A 16809-nucleotide genomic window follows, 5' to 3' on the forward strand; every position below is an offset into this window, starting at 1 on the left:
ATGGTAACGGAAGGAATACTTCGATACCAATAGTGGGTAACGGTACGGTGGATTATTACCGACAGCGTTGACAGTGTTTTTTTGCGAATGATTTTGTGATTTCAGATAAATAAATATAAGCAATCCGACATCGTCATTTAGTTTCACTCTAAATCCATAAAGTTGGTAAATATTGAAAGTTCAAAGTTTCGGCCAGTCCTGTAGGTAACTTACCCTTTGAATTCCATACGTTTCCAACATTGGGTAAGAACAGACATAAAATTACTTCCTTCTTTTCGTACTTCCTGCTACTTGAACTCTCGAGTAACATTATCGCAGGATGGCGGTGGAGGTATTTTTTTTTTTATATTTTTTTTAGACAAGGACAGATATTTGTGCAATAACCAGTTTGTAACAACGGTTTCGTCGCATTAAAGATACATTAAACAAGGACAGATAGATATTGAAGCAGGATTATTTAAAAAAGTGTAGAAGAAACAATAAAAATCAAATATTCGTAAAATATAAGATGAAAGGTTTGGAATTCGAGTGAAAGTAAATGACACGTACAATCGGATATACGTTTTATTGGTCCAGCTGTTCAACTACATAGAACTATTTATAAAACTTTACAAAATGTTCAACGTTTCGTAATTGGGAGACCTTGCATTTATTTACAAGGTGAAGAAGTTACGTTTGTTTGTAAATGTTGGTTTGCAAGAAGCTGGTACGAGATTCCTCGAAATTACATATATATATATATATATTATATAACAGTTTCGGGGGGGGAGGAGAGTCGATGTTGAAAGTGACTTTCCTTTTCGAAGTCTATCGTGATTGTGCAAATGCTTTCTGTAAAGCTCAGCCTCTTTTTCTGCTACAAAAGTTTGATACAAGTCTACATAGCAGTTCGAAATCAACAGTCTGTTCTCCCGCGCGAAAAACTTTTCTTAACGCCTTACGGGCTTAACGACGCTCCCGCTCCAATTTTTCCAACGGTCGTTTCGTCTCTGTCTGTTATAGCTTTACTTTACACCTCGTTTTATAAGCGTACATTTAGTTACGTTCACAGTTATCGAAACGGAACACGAATAAAAGTCGGAGAAACGGTTTACAATGTTTACATTTTCCAAGACGTTCCCAAGTTGATACAAAGATTCGGGAAGTGAAAGAAAATCATTATACTGGGGTGATACAATTTTGCCCGTCGCTGTCTAATCGTAGGAATTCTGAATTTTTTGCTTGGTATAGATCGCAGACTAGATCTCTGGTCTGTGGTAGGTAGAAAGCTACGAGGGTAAAAAAGAGATTCGATCTTGGTGTTATTCTACGAGTACAAGTTAATTCTATAACGAGTGAATTTGTTGGTTCGCGTATTACTTGTTGCACACTCGGAGTTACATTTAAATATCTGATCTTTAATAACATTGTTGAACGAGAGATATAAGTATGCTGTTTGTGTGTGTGTGTGTGTGTGTGCGTGCGTCGAAGATGTTTATGTTGGTAGTGTTCTATAAAAAAACTGGCAGTATACGAACAATTCACCACGGAGAAGAATGAAGAAAGTCGTAAACACCTCGACGATTGTTCAAATAAATATATTCATCAGCGGTATGCAACATTCCGCGTCGTTTGCTTAAATAGGCGAGATTTTGATGTCTAAATTGTTTGATAAACGAAGACAATCGATAAAGGAGTACTCGATTCAGAAGGCTAAACAGTATAGAATATAAACAATTATTCGTACAATTCCTTAAACTCGGTAAACATTTTCGCGGTATTTCTGGTTCCTTTCATATGTTTCGTTAAGTGCGACGCTCTTTCGGAAAACGCTTCAGAGGCTCAGGCAACCGTAACATACGATAAAGTCTATTACGTGAAAACGATTTCTCTCTCTTTTTTTTTTTTTATAATCAAACGATCATCGCTCGTCAGTCGTGTAAACTTAGAACGCCTAATATTCAGGTACTAATCACTTTACCGTTCGACGACTGAATTGGCGTAGAAAAGTTTGTGGATCATTCCTTTACGCGCTGGTGGAAATAGAATGCTCCAACGTTCGATCAGTTGCAATTTCTATCAGAATTGGGGCGAGTCCTTAACGAGCTACGGATAGAATACTTGTCGAGGGGTGTACAATTTTTCGTCGAAACTTTCTCGAGTTTGTTTCCCGTTACAGACATTAGAAAGGAAATAGTAATTGTCCCCCTAACAGAGACGACCGCGACGATTGAGCTTCCAGATACATACGCGACGAGTTACATGTAGAAACATTTGTCGACGAGACGAGAACATCGTAATCACTTGCTTCGTCACAAATGGGTATTTGATTTGTTTGTTTCTGTTGAATATAATATGTAATAATTGTTCCTAAATTGTACTTACTTTCGAGGTTTCTACGTACTGTATCTTAAACATAAACGAAGTCTCTAGCGATTCATGTGGCGATCTTTGGAGACCAGCTCCATTTTCTAATATATTTTTCTCTCTAGAAACTTAACTTTGCCCATACCGCCGATTTCTCATTCTCTCTTTCTTTCTTTTCGTTTTTTTTCTTTAATATCTAAGTGTTATTTTGTGAACACACACGGGAGGGAAATATCGATCCACTCGTAACAATTGGCACGCACGATATTCACGCGAGAAGGTATTTTTAAATATTAATTTTCAATCACTTAAAGTTCAGAAACGCAAAACGATTCGACGAGAGTTACTGGATCATCGGTACGCTTTCGCTTCGGATATTAGTGAAACTTTAAAAGATGGAAATTTTTCAAAATTTACCTAGAGCGTCGACGATCAACTTTTTTAAGCATCGGAAGCGGTAAAATATTCGAAAGTCTGGAATTTCGTGCGATGCGAGAACAGCAGGAGCAAGTTATTCTTAATAATTTCGCGAGATCGATATTCGAAAAATGTTACGAAGAGTTAATTTCAAAATTAGCGAAAATACCTAGACATATATCGAAACTGATAATTCATGGTACATCACGGAGAGACAGATACTTCCCTCGCAGTAATATCGTAACTAAGAAACCATTAACACGAATAAGTATTTCCCTAACTTACTTTGATACTTTAATCGTAGATCGGATAGACTACATAAATTCCATTTACATACACATAAATACCATCGTGTATTTAGCATAAAACCTCTTCACGGTGCTTCAACAATCTAAGATTCATTTTCCTAATTTCTCACAGTTCTCTTCCATTCGCGTTTGATTGTAAAAGTCATTTTGATTAACAACGGTATCGGAGGTGCATTTTTAAGCTAATAATATCATCCCTTTAAAAAACGTTTGGATCCAAACATCTCGCGAGACATCGTCTTTTTCAACCAACACTGTTCGTACCGCAAGCGGTATGTTTCTTGTGCGTAATAATTTGGTTCGGTAACAAGTTCGTTTGGATCAATTTCTGTGATCGTTACCTTCGAACGCCTGACCTACGCGCGAACGATATTTTACTGTAATAAAACTTACCTGAACGGTTTAGGGAGATCTGCGCACTCAGTGTGCACTCCGGTCTAAAGAAGCTTAGCTGGACTGGAATGCAACTCTCGGCACGATTCGACCAAATTGTTCCCGCGTGTTTACTACGAGATCGATTCGAAAAAATCCAAACCAATTTTCCGGCAAACGCGACGTCCCGTATCCTCAAAGTATCGCCGCTGGCGATCGAGTTTCGATTTGCGTCGAATCGTCAAGTACGGCGTGCCGTAAACAAACACCCGATGAACACGTGAATTCGAAATTTACCGACGAACGCAATCGCCGTAGTTTGATCGGCGGTAACCTTATACGAGGCTCGATGGCGTTGACACGCATCCCTGCCCCGTCATTTGCCAATCAGTCCAGCCGCGCGCCATCGAGTTGAATCGAATTTCCGATGATGCGAGATTTTGATGTCGGCCCCTGTGTTCCAAATACCGTGTCGCGATAACAGCTTCGGCATTGTTCGCGGATATCGGCGCTCACAAAAGATCGCCTCGATCAACCGAACCGACGAGCTTGCTTTGCTGCTCTTGACAGGGCACGCAGTAATTGTAGCGCTAAAACCACAGAGGCCCGAGTAAAAAGAAGAATAAACGATTGATTTCTTCAGGCCGTGTGCACATTAATAATCTAATAATAAATAAACCAAAGAAAAATAGTTTCACGTTTTCGATCAGTGTTTCTTTTTGATTCGAGCTCTCTTCTACTCCAAACATTACCCCTAAGAGATTCATGTATGAATTTTGATCGGAACGTTCCTATTGTTTTATTTCTCGTATCTCATAGAAAGCACAATCTATAGGTACATACTTATACGCCTCTTTATACAGCAGTCCCGAATCATGTACAGTCGCGAAGCTCCTCGTATCGATAAAGTCTCTCGATGTCTCGGAATCGAATATTCGAGGCATGTCGCTACGAATCTTCTTTTCTCTTCTTCGTGTTTCGATGGTTGTAGCACGAATACTCTCCGTTGCATAATCAGCGAAACCCTCTGTCTCGACGATGCTCGATCCGATTGCCTAAAGACAACGTCGACAACTTTCGGGAGACCTCGACATCTCCGATCACAGTCTCGATCGCCAACCAGTATTTTAAACTTTCAAGTCGAAATCTTTGTTATAGGTTCACTCGCGGAGTCTTAGACGCTAGTGGTGATTTGTTCGATTACCGTGACGTCGCGATGACGTCGCGGTCGACTCCTGTACGAATCCTGATGGCTCAGGCCCTCGGGGACGCTCTTGCTGGGTCTCAGGGGCCCGTAGAATTGCGGTTGATAGTAGTGTTCGGTGGTGTGCTGCATCCTCTCCATCTCTCCGGCTCGCAGGTTCTCCTCGATGTCCAGGGGCACGTGAAGCGATTGAGACTTGGGTAGCCGGGGTCTGGGCGGTGGTGGACAGGCGCACGGCGGCGGAACAACCCCCGTAGCGAGGTGAGAACCTGCGAGAACCGGGGACGCGGGCTGTCGTCCCCAGCCGACCAGGAAGAGTAACGCTGCACCGCACAAGGAACTTAACGTGCACGCGTAGTAACCCACCCTTGGGCTGTTCGCGTTCATGTAACCTGAAACATTGAAAATTGATGCGAAGATCGATAGCGTCGCGAATGTCGGCGCTCGTCAAGAGAAGATGCGGATATCTCTAGATATCGCAAATGTGCACTTACCGGTAAGAGGAACTCCGAGAAGAATAGGTAGAGCTTCCGCGGCTTGAACGAGAGCCCAGGACCGTGCGAAATGTCTCGCCCTCAGTCTTTCGAGGGCCAGCATTTTCAAAGAATAAAGGGCACCGCCGAGAGAAGCACCGTAGAGACCAGACGCCAGGACCAGTCCGTGATAACCCTGTACACTGCCCAATGCCACCTGTGCTATGGCTTTCACCGGAAACAGACGTTGAATCGTTACAAATGTTTGGACATATAGAGCGTTGGCCAAAATTTTGGACAAAGTTCAACGCTATGCAAAGGTGGGAGATGAAAGGATCGATCGAAAGGTTAAGGATAACATGGATAGTGTTTCACCACATGTTAAACTTTGCTGTTTCAGCGGTACACGGTGCAGTTTATTTCGTAATCCTCTTACATTGTACGGTCATTAGCGCAGAGCGGAAATAAAGGAACGAAACGGTATATTCCATGGCTCGTTGAACCCTGATGATTTGTTCGCGATATTCACGATGGGTCTTGGAGAAATTAATAATCGACGCCACGAGCGTTAATATAGGCCTCTTTCCCCTCGAGTATTCGCGTTGCGTGCGACTCGATTCTCCGTTGTTTCAGCTACGAGAATGCTCGCGATTCGAATGCGAAATAGGTCAAGCGCTATGGCTGGAGTCGGAGCGACTGGACAATTGTTTTAAGGTAATGCTGATTTTCTCGCACGTACAGAGGGCAGAGCAAACAGGACGAGATAACGAGACGGTTAACACGGCGAAGACGGCGCGAAGCGAGACGTCAACGACTAATCTCAACTAAGACAACGTTGACGAAGAGCCGAAATAAATACGACTGTTGCGCGTATAAGACGAGACGACGACGATGACTAACGCGAAACGAAATTACAATTTCTCTTTCAGTGGTACAGTTCATCTCGTACGGGTTTAACGCGACGGTGTCAGTAGCGAACTCGATTCAACGCGACGCGTATAAGCCGGTTTTTGGTGCCGGGGACTCTTTCTCGGTTGTATATTTAACTCTCGGTCTCCTTTTCGTCGTGAAAAAGAGTCGGTTCGCGGCAGAGAACGCACACGCGTCGCTCGCGGCTGAAAATACGGTTTTTCGCTGATTACGAGTTACGTTCGTTGGAATTTTTGCTCGTACGTTTTGCATTTCAACCGTTGTCTCCGGCTGGCTGAATGGTTGTACCGTTACGCGACGTCGGTACACCTGCGGCGGTTGGAAAGTTGATAAATAATTCAGTAATCCAGAATCAAATATCGGGAAAAATATAACAAATAATATTAACGTTTCAGATATCGAATATCGAGTTGGTAACGAACAGCTTTCCCGTAGTAAAAGTTTATTCGAATCGTACCAAGTAATTGTTTATTGCGCGTACTCCATCGTTATAGACCCTATTACGCTATTCCCTTTGTCTGGCCACGCATGCCAGTATTCCACTTGTTCGACCACGAATGGCACACTATTCTGCTTGTCTGCTCGGGCATGGTCATATTCTACTTGCCTATCCAGATATGACCCTCGTTCTAGCTGTCCAGCAATGTGTATGACACTATTCTGCCCAGATAGAACCTATTTCCCATGCCCCGTAAATACACTCCTCCCCTGTTTGTCTGCTCGTTAGTTGATTCATTAATTTATCGAAATTTTTAACGGACCAATCTTAAACCACCCTCTTTAACGTTACCCTACTCGTTCGACCATATAAATCTCAACCTCCAAACTTATTCCCCAATCGCGTACGTCTTACTCTACTTGTCTGACTATGTACGTCCCATTCTACTCGTTCTCACAGGTACGGAACATTTCTCCTACTCTGCTCGCGTTAAATTTCATTACGTAAAGAAAGATCTTCGAGTTCACGTCTCCCCTCTGTCTGTACACGTCGGTATCATCGACGAGCATACGTTTCAGTATTTCACTTCAGTCAGTATTATCCCCGTTAAACTAGATGTCTTACGCAAGCAATACCGCAGCCCTTCTATAACTTCAACGAACCGCCAGACGTGAGATTTAAACCACTCCACTTTGCCCCGACACCTCGAAGCGAGCTCATTTTCAACAAGGCGCGCTGTCAATCGTCTTTCCCCGGAAACAGCGAGGGATGAAAATTTCACGTTCGGCCGCGCGCCACCGATAAAGTATTCCACGCTCCTCAAACATACCACGGTTAGTTCGTCGACCGCCATGTCCCGTTTTCTTTGGAACTATCCGCGGCCAGGAAGTCGCTTTCCAGACGGTGGAATCTATTAGTAGGTGTCCCAGAAAGCATTCCACACTTCGAAGTGGTAAATTCTTCTTAATATGAGATACCGTTAAATATTTTAGTAACATAAAATTTTGATTTACATTTCGGACTTCTTTACGGAGAATCATCCCAGGGCCGTACACCCTTCGTTAAACGTTCCAGCCGTAACTATGGTGAAATACAGATTCGTATCTTCCCGGAGCGAAGAGACAAGCTCGACCGACGCCGACGGTCCGTGATCGCTTAGCGTGTTGTGCTTTCGTTTCGAAAGTTCGTCGGCCGGAGGTTTCTAAACGTGGCCGTCATTCAGTCGGGGTAGACGGAGTATTCCCTACCCCTTCCAGGGCCTCTATCAACCTTTTGAAGCCGGCTAGCTCTTCGAGTGTCAGCCGCATATACGCGTCTTTGGCCCCCATTCAGTCGGCTCACCCTCGGCTCGAGTTCCCGACACAAAGTATTTTCCATTCTGTCCCCAGCCACCGTCCTCGCCCACCTCTCGATTCCTCCTCCCTTTCCCGACGTTCTTTGCGTTGGTCACGGAGGCAAATATCGCGGAGAGCGCGGTCGCAATCGTTAATGGGCTACCTCCTAACAGGGGAAGCGCGTTTTAAAACGCTGGCGGAATTGAATCGATTCGCGTGTTTCAATTATCGAAATGAACCTCGACATAAGCGAATAACGCGAGCAGAGTAGGAAAAATGTTCTGTACCTGCGAGAGCTAGTAGAATAGGATGTACATAGTCGGACAAGTAGAGTAAGACGTACGCGATTGAGAAATAAGATCTGGGCTCGAGATTTATATGGTCGAACGAGTAGAGTAACGTTAACGAAGATACTTTTCGATTCCATCGATACAAGGATGGCCACGAATTAAACGTATCCGTAGCATCGACTACCTCGAGCTTTATCCGCTCTGCGCACTCACGCGGTCACCGCTTTTCGGTAGATAGAGCAAAGTTCTACTAACCTAAACGTTACGGTGCTATAACGTGTTATATACTGACCAACTCCTAGAAGTGCCGCCTGGCAGAGATATTGCCTGGACACCAGACACTGAGCAGATGGTCTGGCGGTAACAACCCCCCAAGCCGCACAGCCTAGCGCCGCAGCCAAGCCCAAGCAAGTCTGCAGGAGCACCACGGCGCTCGCCTCCAAGCCATCTTTGTGTCCCTGGACAGCCTGAAACGAACGTTCCTCGTTAGGAGATTGGACAGTGGTAGCGTTTGAAATACGACCGGTCGTACCATGGGTAACGCGAATTCTCTTTCTTGTTTCTGGACGATAGCAAACACGTTGGGCGCAGACGGACGATTCTTTCTCCGTGACCGATGGGTTTCGTTCAATTTCCGTCGAGATATGACTTTGTCGCGTCGCTCGTGGGATGACCCGATAGTGCAGGAAACTGATGCCGATACCCGGAACGCGGAACAGTTTCGTTAATTTTCGGTTGGACCGAAACTCGACGACTCCTGGTACGTTTGCGCGCGCAACGAGCGAATCGCAATCCCGCGCAGGACCGTTCGCGATTATGAGCGTGTAACCTGGCTAACTCTGGTAAAACTTTGTTCGACTACGAAGTTGGGAACTGTTTCCGCGCGTTTGATTGCCGCTGTTGAGGATACGCGCGGCGTGCTCGCGGCAGTTTGATAATTGTGCACCGGAATGGTCGAGCTGCTCCTCGCCAAGTGGTCAGTGATCGAGTAGCGGGTCTGTCGTTCGAGTTTGCAAACTCGAGATTTGAATGATGCGAGGACAGTCTAATCGCGGCAAAAGACAAACGGTATTCCGATATAACGGTCTCGCGGCGGAGCAATCTCTTAGCGATCCGAGGGTACCGATTCGCCGGGGTAGTTTCCTAACGAGCAAAAACGATAAACTCTAATTCGTCGATTCGGTGGATCCTGCCCTTCGAAAGCAAACTCTGACACGATACCGGCGATTATCAAACTAATTTCCGTTAGCGTATTCCGTGCTGGTTAAGGAAACAGGGACGACCGAGAGCGTGTCGCGAAACGCGGGATGCTTAGCATACTCACGATGTAAAATGCAGGAGTGTAAAGGCCGAAACCAGCGGCTCCAGCGGCGAGCATTAACATTCTGACAGGACGACTTCCCAGCGGACTGAGATCCACCCACGGCTGCCTGGGCACTCTAGTCGCGGTCTTCTTCTCTTTCAGTTTACCCCGTTGATTCTTTAGGTGTAATATGGCCCGTCGTTGGGGATGATAGAGCGAAGCACTCCTGTAAATCAAGCCCAGGAAGAAGGCCAGCGAGAGAGCTCCGGTTACGGACTGCATACCACGTTCCCAGCCCAGCTTTCTGAGAAAACAGCGCGTCGTTACGGTTACAGAAGGGAATCGCCCTTAAATCAAGCTACATAAATTTTCTTTTCATATTAAACTGCTCTCCGGCGCTGCGGGCCACGGTATTAGGTCCGGATAAATACCGTCGCAATATCTGTCGATATATCTCGGGAAATTCCTCGCGAGTTCTGGCCGATCTTTATCTCCGACTGCCGACGGAAATGTTTTCAATGTAAACGTTACCGCGGTGTGGTTACTTCGGACCTATTAAACTCGAGTGTTTCTTTTGTATTAAACGCTCGAGCTTCGTCAACGTTGATATTATCTCGCCTCTTGACGCTATAGTAATTTTAATCGATCTCTCTTTAGACCTGTTCGAGTTCGATTTTAATCCGGCGAGAAGAGCTTTCGAGTATTACGCGAGAACACCGGCTTACTTTACGCTTAATTTCCATAAATCCCGATCGTGAATCAAGAGGAGTTCGCGTTACGTCGAGTTTCGCTACTCTTTCGCGCGAACAACTTCTCGAGTCGAGAAGCGAGACCACGAAAGAAAAGAACTTGTCGCGTTTCGAACGAGTTCGCGCTTTCAAACGGGAACACCAGAATTTATTACAGTCTGTCGTGGAAAAGGGAAAAAGTGGCGCTCTTTTCGGGAACTGGATACACCGATTCCTTTAATAAAATTACACTCGGTACGCGAGACACGGTAGCGACCATCCAGTTCGCAAACTGCTAGCCACAGTTTCGCCCTGGGGTCAAAGCGACCGCAAAGTTCATAACGCGGGAAATGGCACGAAACATCAGCGACGTTTCTATATCTAGAGAGCGCCAAACGAAATAGCCGGAAGCCTCTCGCGCTCTTGTTCCAGCCTAGCTTTAAACTTTACACGACGAAATCGTTTGCCGTTCTGCGAAATGACAGAGAAGCCTTTCTCGCTCGTGCTGGCGAGTGGCTGCTGCAAACGATAACCATCTTTGTACCTCGCTTGTTTGACTAAGTACCAGGGGTCTCTGCTTGCGGTTCGTATAAATTTCGGCTGCGCGAAACTTCGCTTTAATTGTATCGCGGCAAATGTACTCGTTCTTCGTATCCGATTATGCGGATACGTGGCAAACATAAAATCGCGAGGACGTAAAAAATGTATAAATTTGCATCGTTGTAAAATCGCACGTATCGTTGAATAAGATTTTTATCGTTATCGTAAAGGCAAAGTACGCGGACGGATTTATTTCGCTTACCTCGCTTATCTCGCCGAGGAACGAAACTAGGATTTTTCGGGCGCAAAAACCCTAGACGAGAACAATAACCGTCTTCGTTCGTCGCTTCGCGCCGTGCGAAACTTGCGACGCTGCTCTCGTGGAACGTTTACGACGCCCCCAGGCTCGATGAAATACACTGTTCGCCACCGTGTCACCTCGTGAACGCAGATATATATTTCTTATGAAGCGAGAGTATCGCCTTACGCGGCTCGCGCTGTTACAGCATAATAAATAACAGGTGACGAGGTATTACGATCGTCGGGTAACACGGGGACGGTATATCAAACGGGTAACACGTGTCGGGTTAATACCGTACTTATACTACTGGCTGACGTTGTTCCGTTTCGAAGCACGTGTAAGCGCAAGTTCTCGCCCACGAGTAAACGGTTTCATTGGTTCAGTCGCGAAGCATGATTAAATTCCGCGTCTTCTTGTTACCCTGCTAACGAACAGTCGTTAGACGCGTTTTTACGACGCTTTCAGGTTTATTGGACGCAGGAAATTTACGACGATATTTTACAGCCACTTTCACGAATTTCTGGATACGCCGCGCTGAATTTCTACTTCGCCTTCGTACGTTTTGTGTAACGTCATCTTATTCTAAAATGTTCGTAGATTATATCTCACGTGCTCGAAACTCAAACAAGCCGAAAACCTGGTACTCGTCTCTATAGGCTGAGAGTCTAAACATAATTAACCTAACGAACTCTTCGTTTAAAGTAATTAAGCGAAGGAGAGGAACTCGAGCAAGAAGAGTAGATAATTTCCGCGCACGAGTTTGAACGACATTCCTTTAACCCGTTGGACTCCGCCACGCTTCTTTCGATTGTACGCGACGAACAGGAACATTTGCGCGATGATTAATTAGCCTCGTTCGTCGTTCCATATCTATTTCATATTCTAACACGTTATCGTCTCGGGGAAAGCAAAATTTTTCAATGCGCAACGGGCAGACTTCGCGTTCGTTACAATCCCAGAATTGAGCGACGCTACATCGATTGGCATAGAGACGAGATTGGCGCGATCATTGATCGATCGAACGTCGAGGAACGTTTGATGGATGGGACTACGCACTTGACCGAAACGAATGTATCGTCTCGATGCTCGGTCGCTTCCGTGTCGTTTCAAATGCGGGATACGCGGATTAAATGTTCCCTTCATCCCATTTTTCCTTTCTCTCCAACGCGTTGCGCGTGGGCGATAGTTCGGTTCTCGGAGATAGAGGCCAGTGTCAGATTTATCGCGTGCGTGGGACAGTGCGGTAACGTTGCGCGAAAAATCTCGTGGGCGTGTTTCCCTGGTAACGCGATCCGACGTAGGCGTCAGGATCCACGTGTGTTCCGTGGGGTACTCCTACGTGTGTGCGTCACGATTCCTCGCAACCTACATTTCGCGGTGAAGAGTTCCGCGTCGAGAGTTTTACCCGAGAACTCCCGACGTCGAGACGTTTTGACAGAGAAACGTCTCATTGAAAGCCGTCGGAGCCGTGCGGTCGAATGAATTCGTAATCAAAGTTGTTCGAGTAGCGTCTCGAAAATTGTACGAGTTATGCTAGAGGAGCAACGCAATTTTTCCGGTCGAATGAGTATTTCATTTCGCGAAACGTGCATCGATTCGTATCGATACGTTATCGCGAACCCTTGGAAAATGAACGGGAACAAAGTTTGGCGATTAAAAGCGAGTTCCGCTTAATTCGATCGCCGCCGTCGCGAAACGGCGCGAACAAGGAAATTAGAGGAAACGAGACTCGAATCTTTAACAACGAGTCGTATTATTACGCACGGCTCGAGGCGGGTTTCTGGCCGTGTCTTTATGTTTCGGGAAATTAGCGAAAATGAAATTGTATCGTTGCCGGCTAATGCAGCCTGGCGGTAATTAGGTGAATTTGGGCCGTCTCGTTGTCAGAATATTTACGAAATAGAGGGAAATGAAACTGGACGGTTAAAAGTGAACTCGGTTTCGTGGGAATATAGATCTCTCGTTGCGGAATAAGAGAACTCAACTTCCATCGTTGCGAACGAATATTTTCTTTGCTTCGCTACCAACTTCCTTGCCGTCTCGATGCGATTATCGAACATCGCCATCTCGATTCGGATAGCTAATACTTTGTTCCTCTGGATTTCTAGATACCCGCGGAAAACTTTAACGCTGATGTTATACGATTGTCGGTGTTTTTATTTATGGCGAATGTACCGCGAGCGTATCTCGAACATCTTCTCTGGAAGAAGCACGCTATCTCCTACGTATGTTGCACCTGCAATGCAGTAGATTCACGGTAACCGCGGACCACCTGTCTAGAAACCGAGAATACCATTAGCGTACCGTTCAAGAATTTGAATCGATAAATTTCTTTCGAATCGAGAATACATTCCGATAAAAAAAGTATTTCTGAATTTTAGAAATTAAATGTTCACATCTCGAGCAGTAGAAAGAGAACCGAACTCGAAGGGATAAGACGTTTCTCGTCGAAGATACTCGAACGGAGCTCCGAGATATCTTATCCGCTGACCAGATTCAAACGTCCTCGAACCCTCGTTCGGGATTTCTTTCCACTCCGTTCCTCCGCGATCCTCGAAATTTAATTACGACTACGCTCTCGATCGGATTTACAATTTCTACGCGTTTAATTAAAAGCATTCTACGAAGAACCGTATTTTTTCTTTTCGGAAACTGTGAACGATCCATTAACGCAATTAAAACTAATGGGCAAAGTAATTTGTATCGGTAAACTTTTACGGTTCCTAGGATCACGAGTTCTCTAATTGCGTTTCGCTCGAGCGTCACCATACTTTCGGAGCATACAACTAATCCCAGATTCATCGACACGTGTCACGCAAAAGTTCGTCGACGATTCAACGAATCGCGATCGGGATTTTCAAACGAACCGTTTCATCGACTGGACAGAGGGAAGGGGACGTGAACTTATTTTAGGTGGAATTCGCTGTGCACGGTTTCAGCGTAGAAAACAGGCGCTGCACGCTCGTGGTAACGCGTACGACAAAACCGAAGCTGACCCGAAAGAGCATCTTTGTTCGCGGCGCGTTCGAGCTCCGAGCAAATTTCATCCGCCGCATTCTACGTCGAACATCGTTGTTTGTCGATACTTGCCAGACATCCCTGTGTGATCTTCTTTTATCCGTTTAAATTCCACCCCGGGATAAAGGCAGCTGCTCTTCCATTCGCGAAACAATTAGGTTCCGTCGACAATGAAAAAATATGCTCCGCGGTAAAGCCGTTGATATCGCGAAACTTGACATCGCCCGTACAATCGGCGCTCGTTTCGGAGATTACGAACCTGTTCGAAATATCGATTAATACTGCTTTATTTCCGCGATAATCGCCCGTTTCGTTCAAGAGACGGATTTTTACTTCGTACGTAAAGTGAGATTTTTAAGAGTCAATTTTATTTGAATTTGGCCTTTCCCAATGGAAGCGGCAGAGTTTGTACAGATACATTCTACACCTCGGATTAGATGCTCTAATTCTCCGACTATGTACCGGCCTCGTAAACTAGATAGGACACTGTTATGCTTGTCTGACTAGATACAGGTCGCTTGAAACGAGATATGGAATTATTCCACTTCTGTAATCACGCACGGTTCTGTTCTACTCGCTCTACCCATTCGGTTGCTATCCGGTTCTATATGTCTCTTCGTAACTGGTTTTGATCAACGAGTTGTACAGCTATCGTCGAATCAATTTTTGTCGTAGACAATTAAATTCTACATCTCACGAATTTCCGTTTTTCTACATCGAAAACGAAAATAACAATGGAAATATTCGTTCGTTGCAAACGATACGCACGGGAAGCAGAAAACACACCGAATTCGCGCAAGACTATCGAGCAAATTGGCAATCAAGTACGTCCGTCGAGGGAACGCGAGAGGCGCGGTGATTTCCAGACGGACGCAAAATGCGAGCAACAAACATCACCGACGCCGACGCTCCGGTACGAAGGCCCCCATTCAGCGCATCACCGCGTTGTCGACGAAGCGCAGGAAATACAAGTAATAACTTACCCGACAGCCTCCCTGTAGAAGACGCTGAAGAGTACTATTCCCACTCCCGCGCCAGCTTGCACTACCATCTCGACGAACTCTCGTCGTTTTCTGAAGTAATGGCCCAGCACCAGACCGGCAGTTTCTCTCACGAGGCCAGCACCGGTTCCCAGCACGAGCCCGTAGCTGTTACATTTTGCAAAGGTGAATCGTTTGAGTTTGCTGCCAGTGGGAACGCGCGCGCATTCGTCGACCGAGGGAATTGGTTGACGATTCTTACTGGGAACGAACGAGAGTGAAACGTTTCGGACAGGTGCAACGTGGCAGGGGATGTGGAAACGCACGAGCCAGGGTAAAGTTTGAAGAGCGTCGCGTTTGGGATTTCGAACGACGTTTCGGCCCGTTCCTACGGAAATCGGGAAACGGTATTAATTATTCCTTTCGGGAAATGCCCGTACGGTGGTTACGTGTACCAACGTGTAACTCTGGGAGTTTGTTCGCGATAGCAAATAAACGACAAGGCTCCTTCGCGAATGAACATAACGGAAAGAAGTGGGATTATAAGAAATGTCGACGTCTAACGTAGGATCGCGATTGCAAAGGGTCGCAATTTAATTAACGAGAAACGTACCAGAGTGCCACTTAAAGAAAAAGCAAAATCTCTCGTCACGCGAATCGACCTTCCTCGGGACCCACGGTCAAGGCTTCCAACGAAGACCGATCGTTTCCGATTTAGTACCCGAAGGGCTACATTTCAAGGGAAACGTTTCCCTTGTCGCGTGTCTAGCGTCGCTCGTTCCCGCGTCTTTGTTCGCCGTGTTTGCCATTTTTCACTTTGTCGAGGACTCTGTTTGCGAAATAAATTACCAGCGGGCTACGGCACGACGCGGAAACTCGTCGACTGTAAAAACCGCGGCTCGCCGTGCACGGAACGTTAATTTGTCTTGCGTTCGCCTCGGATGAGAAATACAAAGGTATACCTTAATTGCTAGTGAAAACGAATTCACGACGACGCGCGAGTCGGTCGGAAGTATTCGTGGCCCTCTCGCCAAAGACAGGATGCGATTATTTCGCGGATTCTCGATCGCTGCGAGAAATAGTTTTCGGAGACGTTTTATTACGGCATAATTAATAATTAATCAATTACGAACTTTGTGATGCGAAGCAGACGTCCTAGGAACTTGTCGGAGATCTCTGTACATTAATTTAGTCTTCGCGTATGCAGTTTCTTGGTTCGGAAGTTATATTCGCGTCGTAGAGAGGACTTGAACTATTCGTAGAGGTACGATGTTCGCGAAAGTAAATTGGAAGTCGTCGAAGCGAAAGAAGAGAGAAAGACGTTTGGCCTGTTCTGTCTCGAAAGGAAATGGATCAACGTTCGTTACACGTTTGTACTTTAATCAGAGCACGGTCTAAATATTTTTGGCAACAAATTGAAACGCGAACTATAGTTCTGTGGAAAGTCTGGCATCTCCTATTGTCATCGAAGAAATTGGCCAATTTCGCTGTTACGACGCGAATACAGGGCACTCGAAGAGGAAGCCGGTGGTCCAAGCATATGTAGATTTACCGGCGACGGGCTACGTCAAATATAGATGATTTCAGACTTGCGACCGATAACGTACATCTCGCGGTCGTCGATATACGGTTAAACACACCCGTGTATCTAGCGTGCAGCCTACAAACAATTAGCGAAGATCCCCTCCGCAATGGAAACACCGTCTAGCTGGGTGATATCGGATCCTGCGGTATCGGAATTATCGCAAACGAAGGGTGACGTTTCGTGTTCCGCTAACACCGTTAGCGTTGGCAGTAGTTGGTTTAATCCGCGATGGCAGGTCGCC

The 16809-nt window shown here is 45.7% G+C and overlaps 1 protein-coding gene across 6 annotated transcripts in view; it reads right to left on the reverse strand.

Moving 5' to 3' along the window:
- Positions 1–550: 550 nt before the first annotated feature.
- The window catches only part of LOC128881065 (monocarboxylate transporter 10-like), an 81621-nt gene continuing 65362 nt past the window's right edge, over positions 551–16809 (reverse strand). For all 6 annotated transcript variants that reach the window (XM_054131740.1, XM_054131741.1, XM_054131739.1 and 3 more), the window contains 5 exons: positions 14987–15151; positions 9438–9720; positions 8406–8580; positions 5142–5348; positions 551–5039 (listed from right to left, as the gene is read on the reverse strand). In XM_054131740.1, the coding sequence (XP_053987715.1) occupies positions 4618–5039; positions 5142–5348; positions 8406–8580; positions 9438–9720; positions 14987–15151 (1252 nt within the window). In that variant the 3' untranslated portion in view covers positions 551–4617. The remainder of the gene's footprint in view (positions 5040–5141; positions 5349–8405; positions 8581–9437; positions 9721–14986; positions 15152–16809) is intronic.

This window comes from Hylaeus volcanicus, chromosome 8 (assembly GCF_026283585.1).
Source record: "Hylaeus volcanicus isolate JK05 chromosome 8, UHH_iyHylVolc1.0_haploid, whole genome shotgun sequence".
Taxonomy (NCBI): Eukaryota; Metazoa; Arthropoda; class Insecta; order Hymenoptera; family Colletidae; genus Hylaeus; species Hylaeus volcanicus.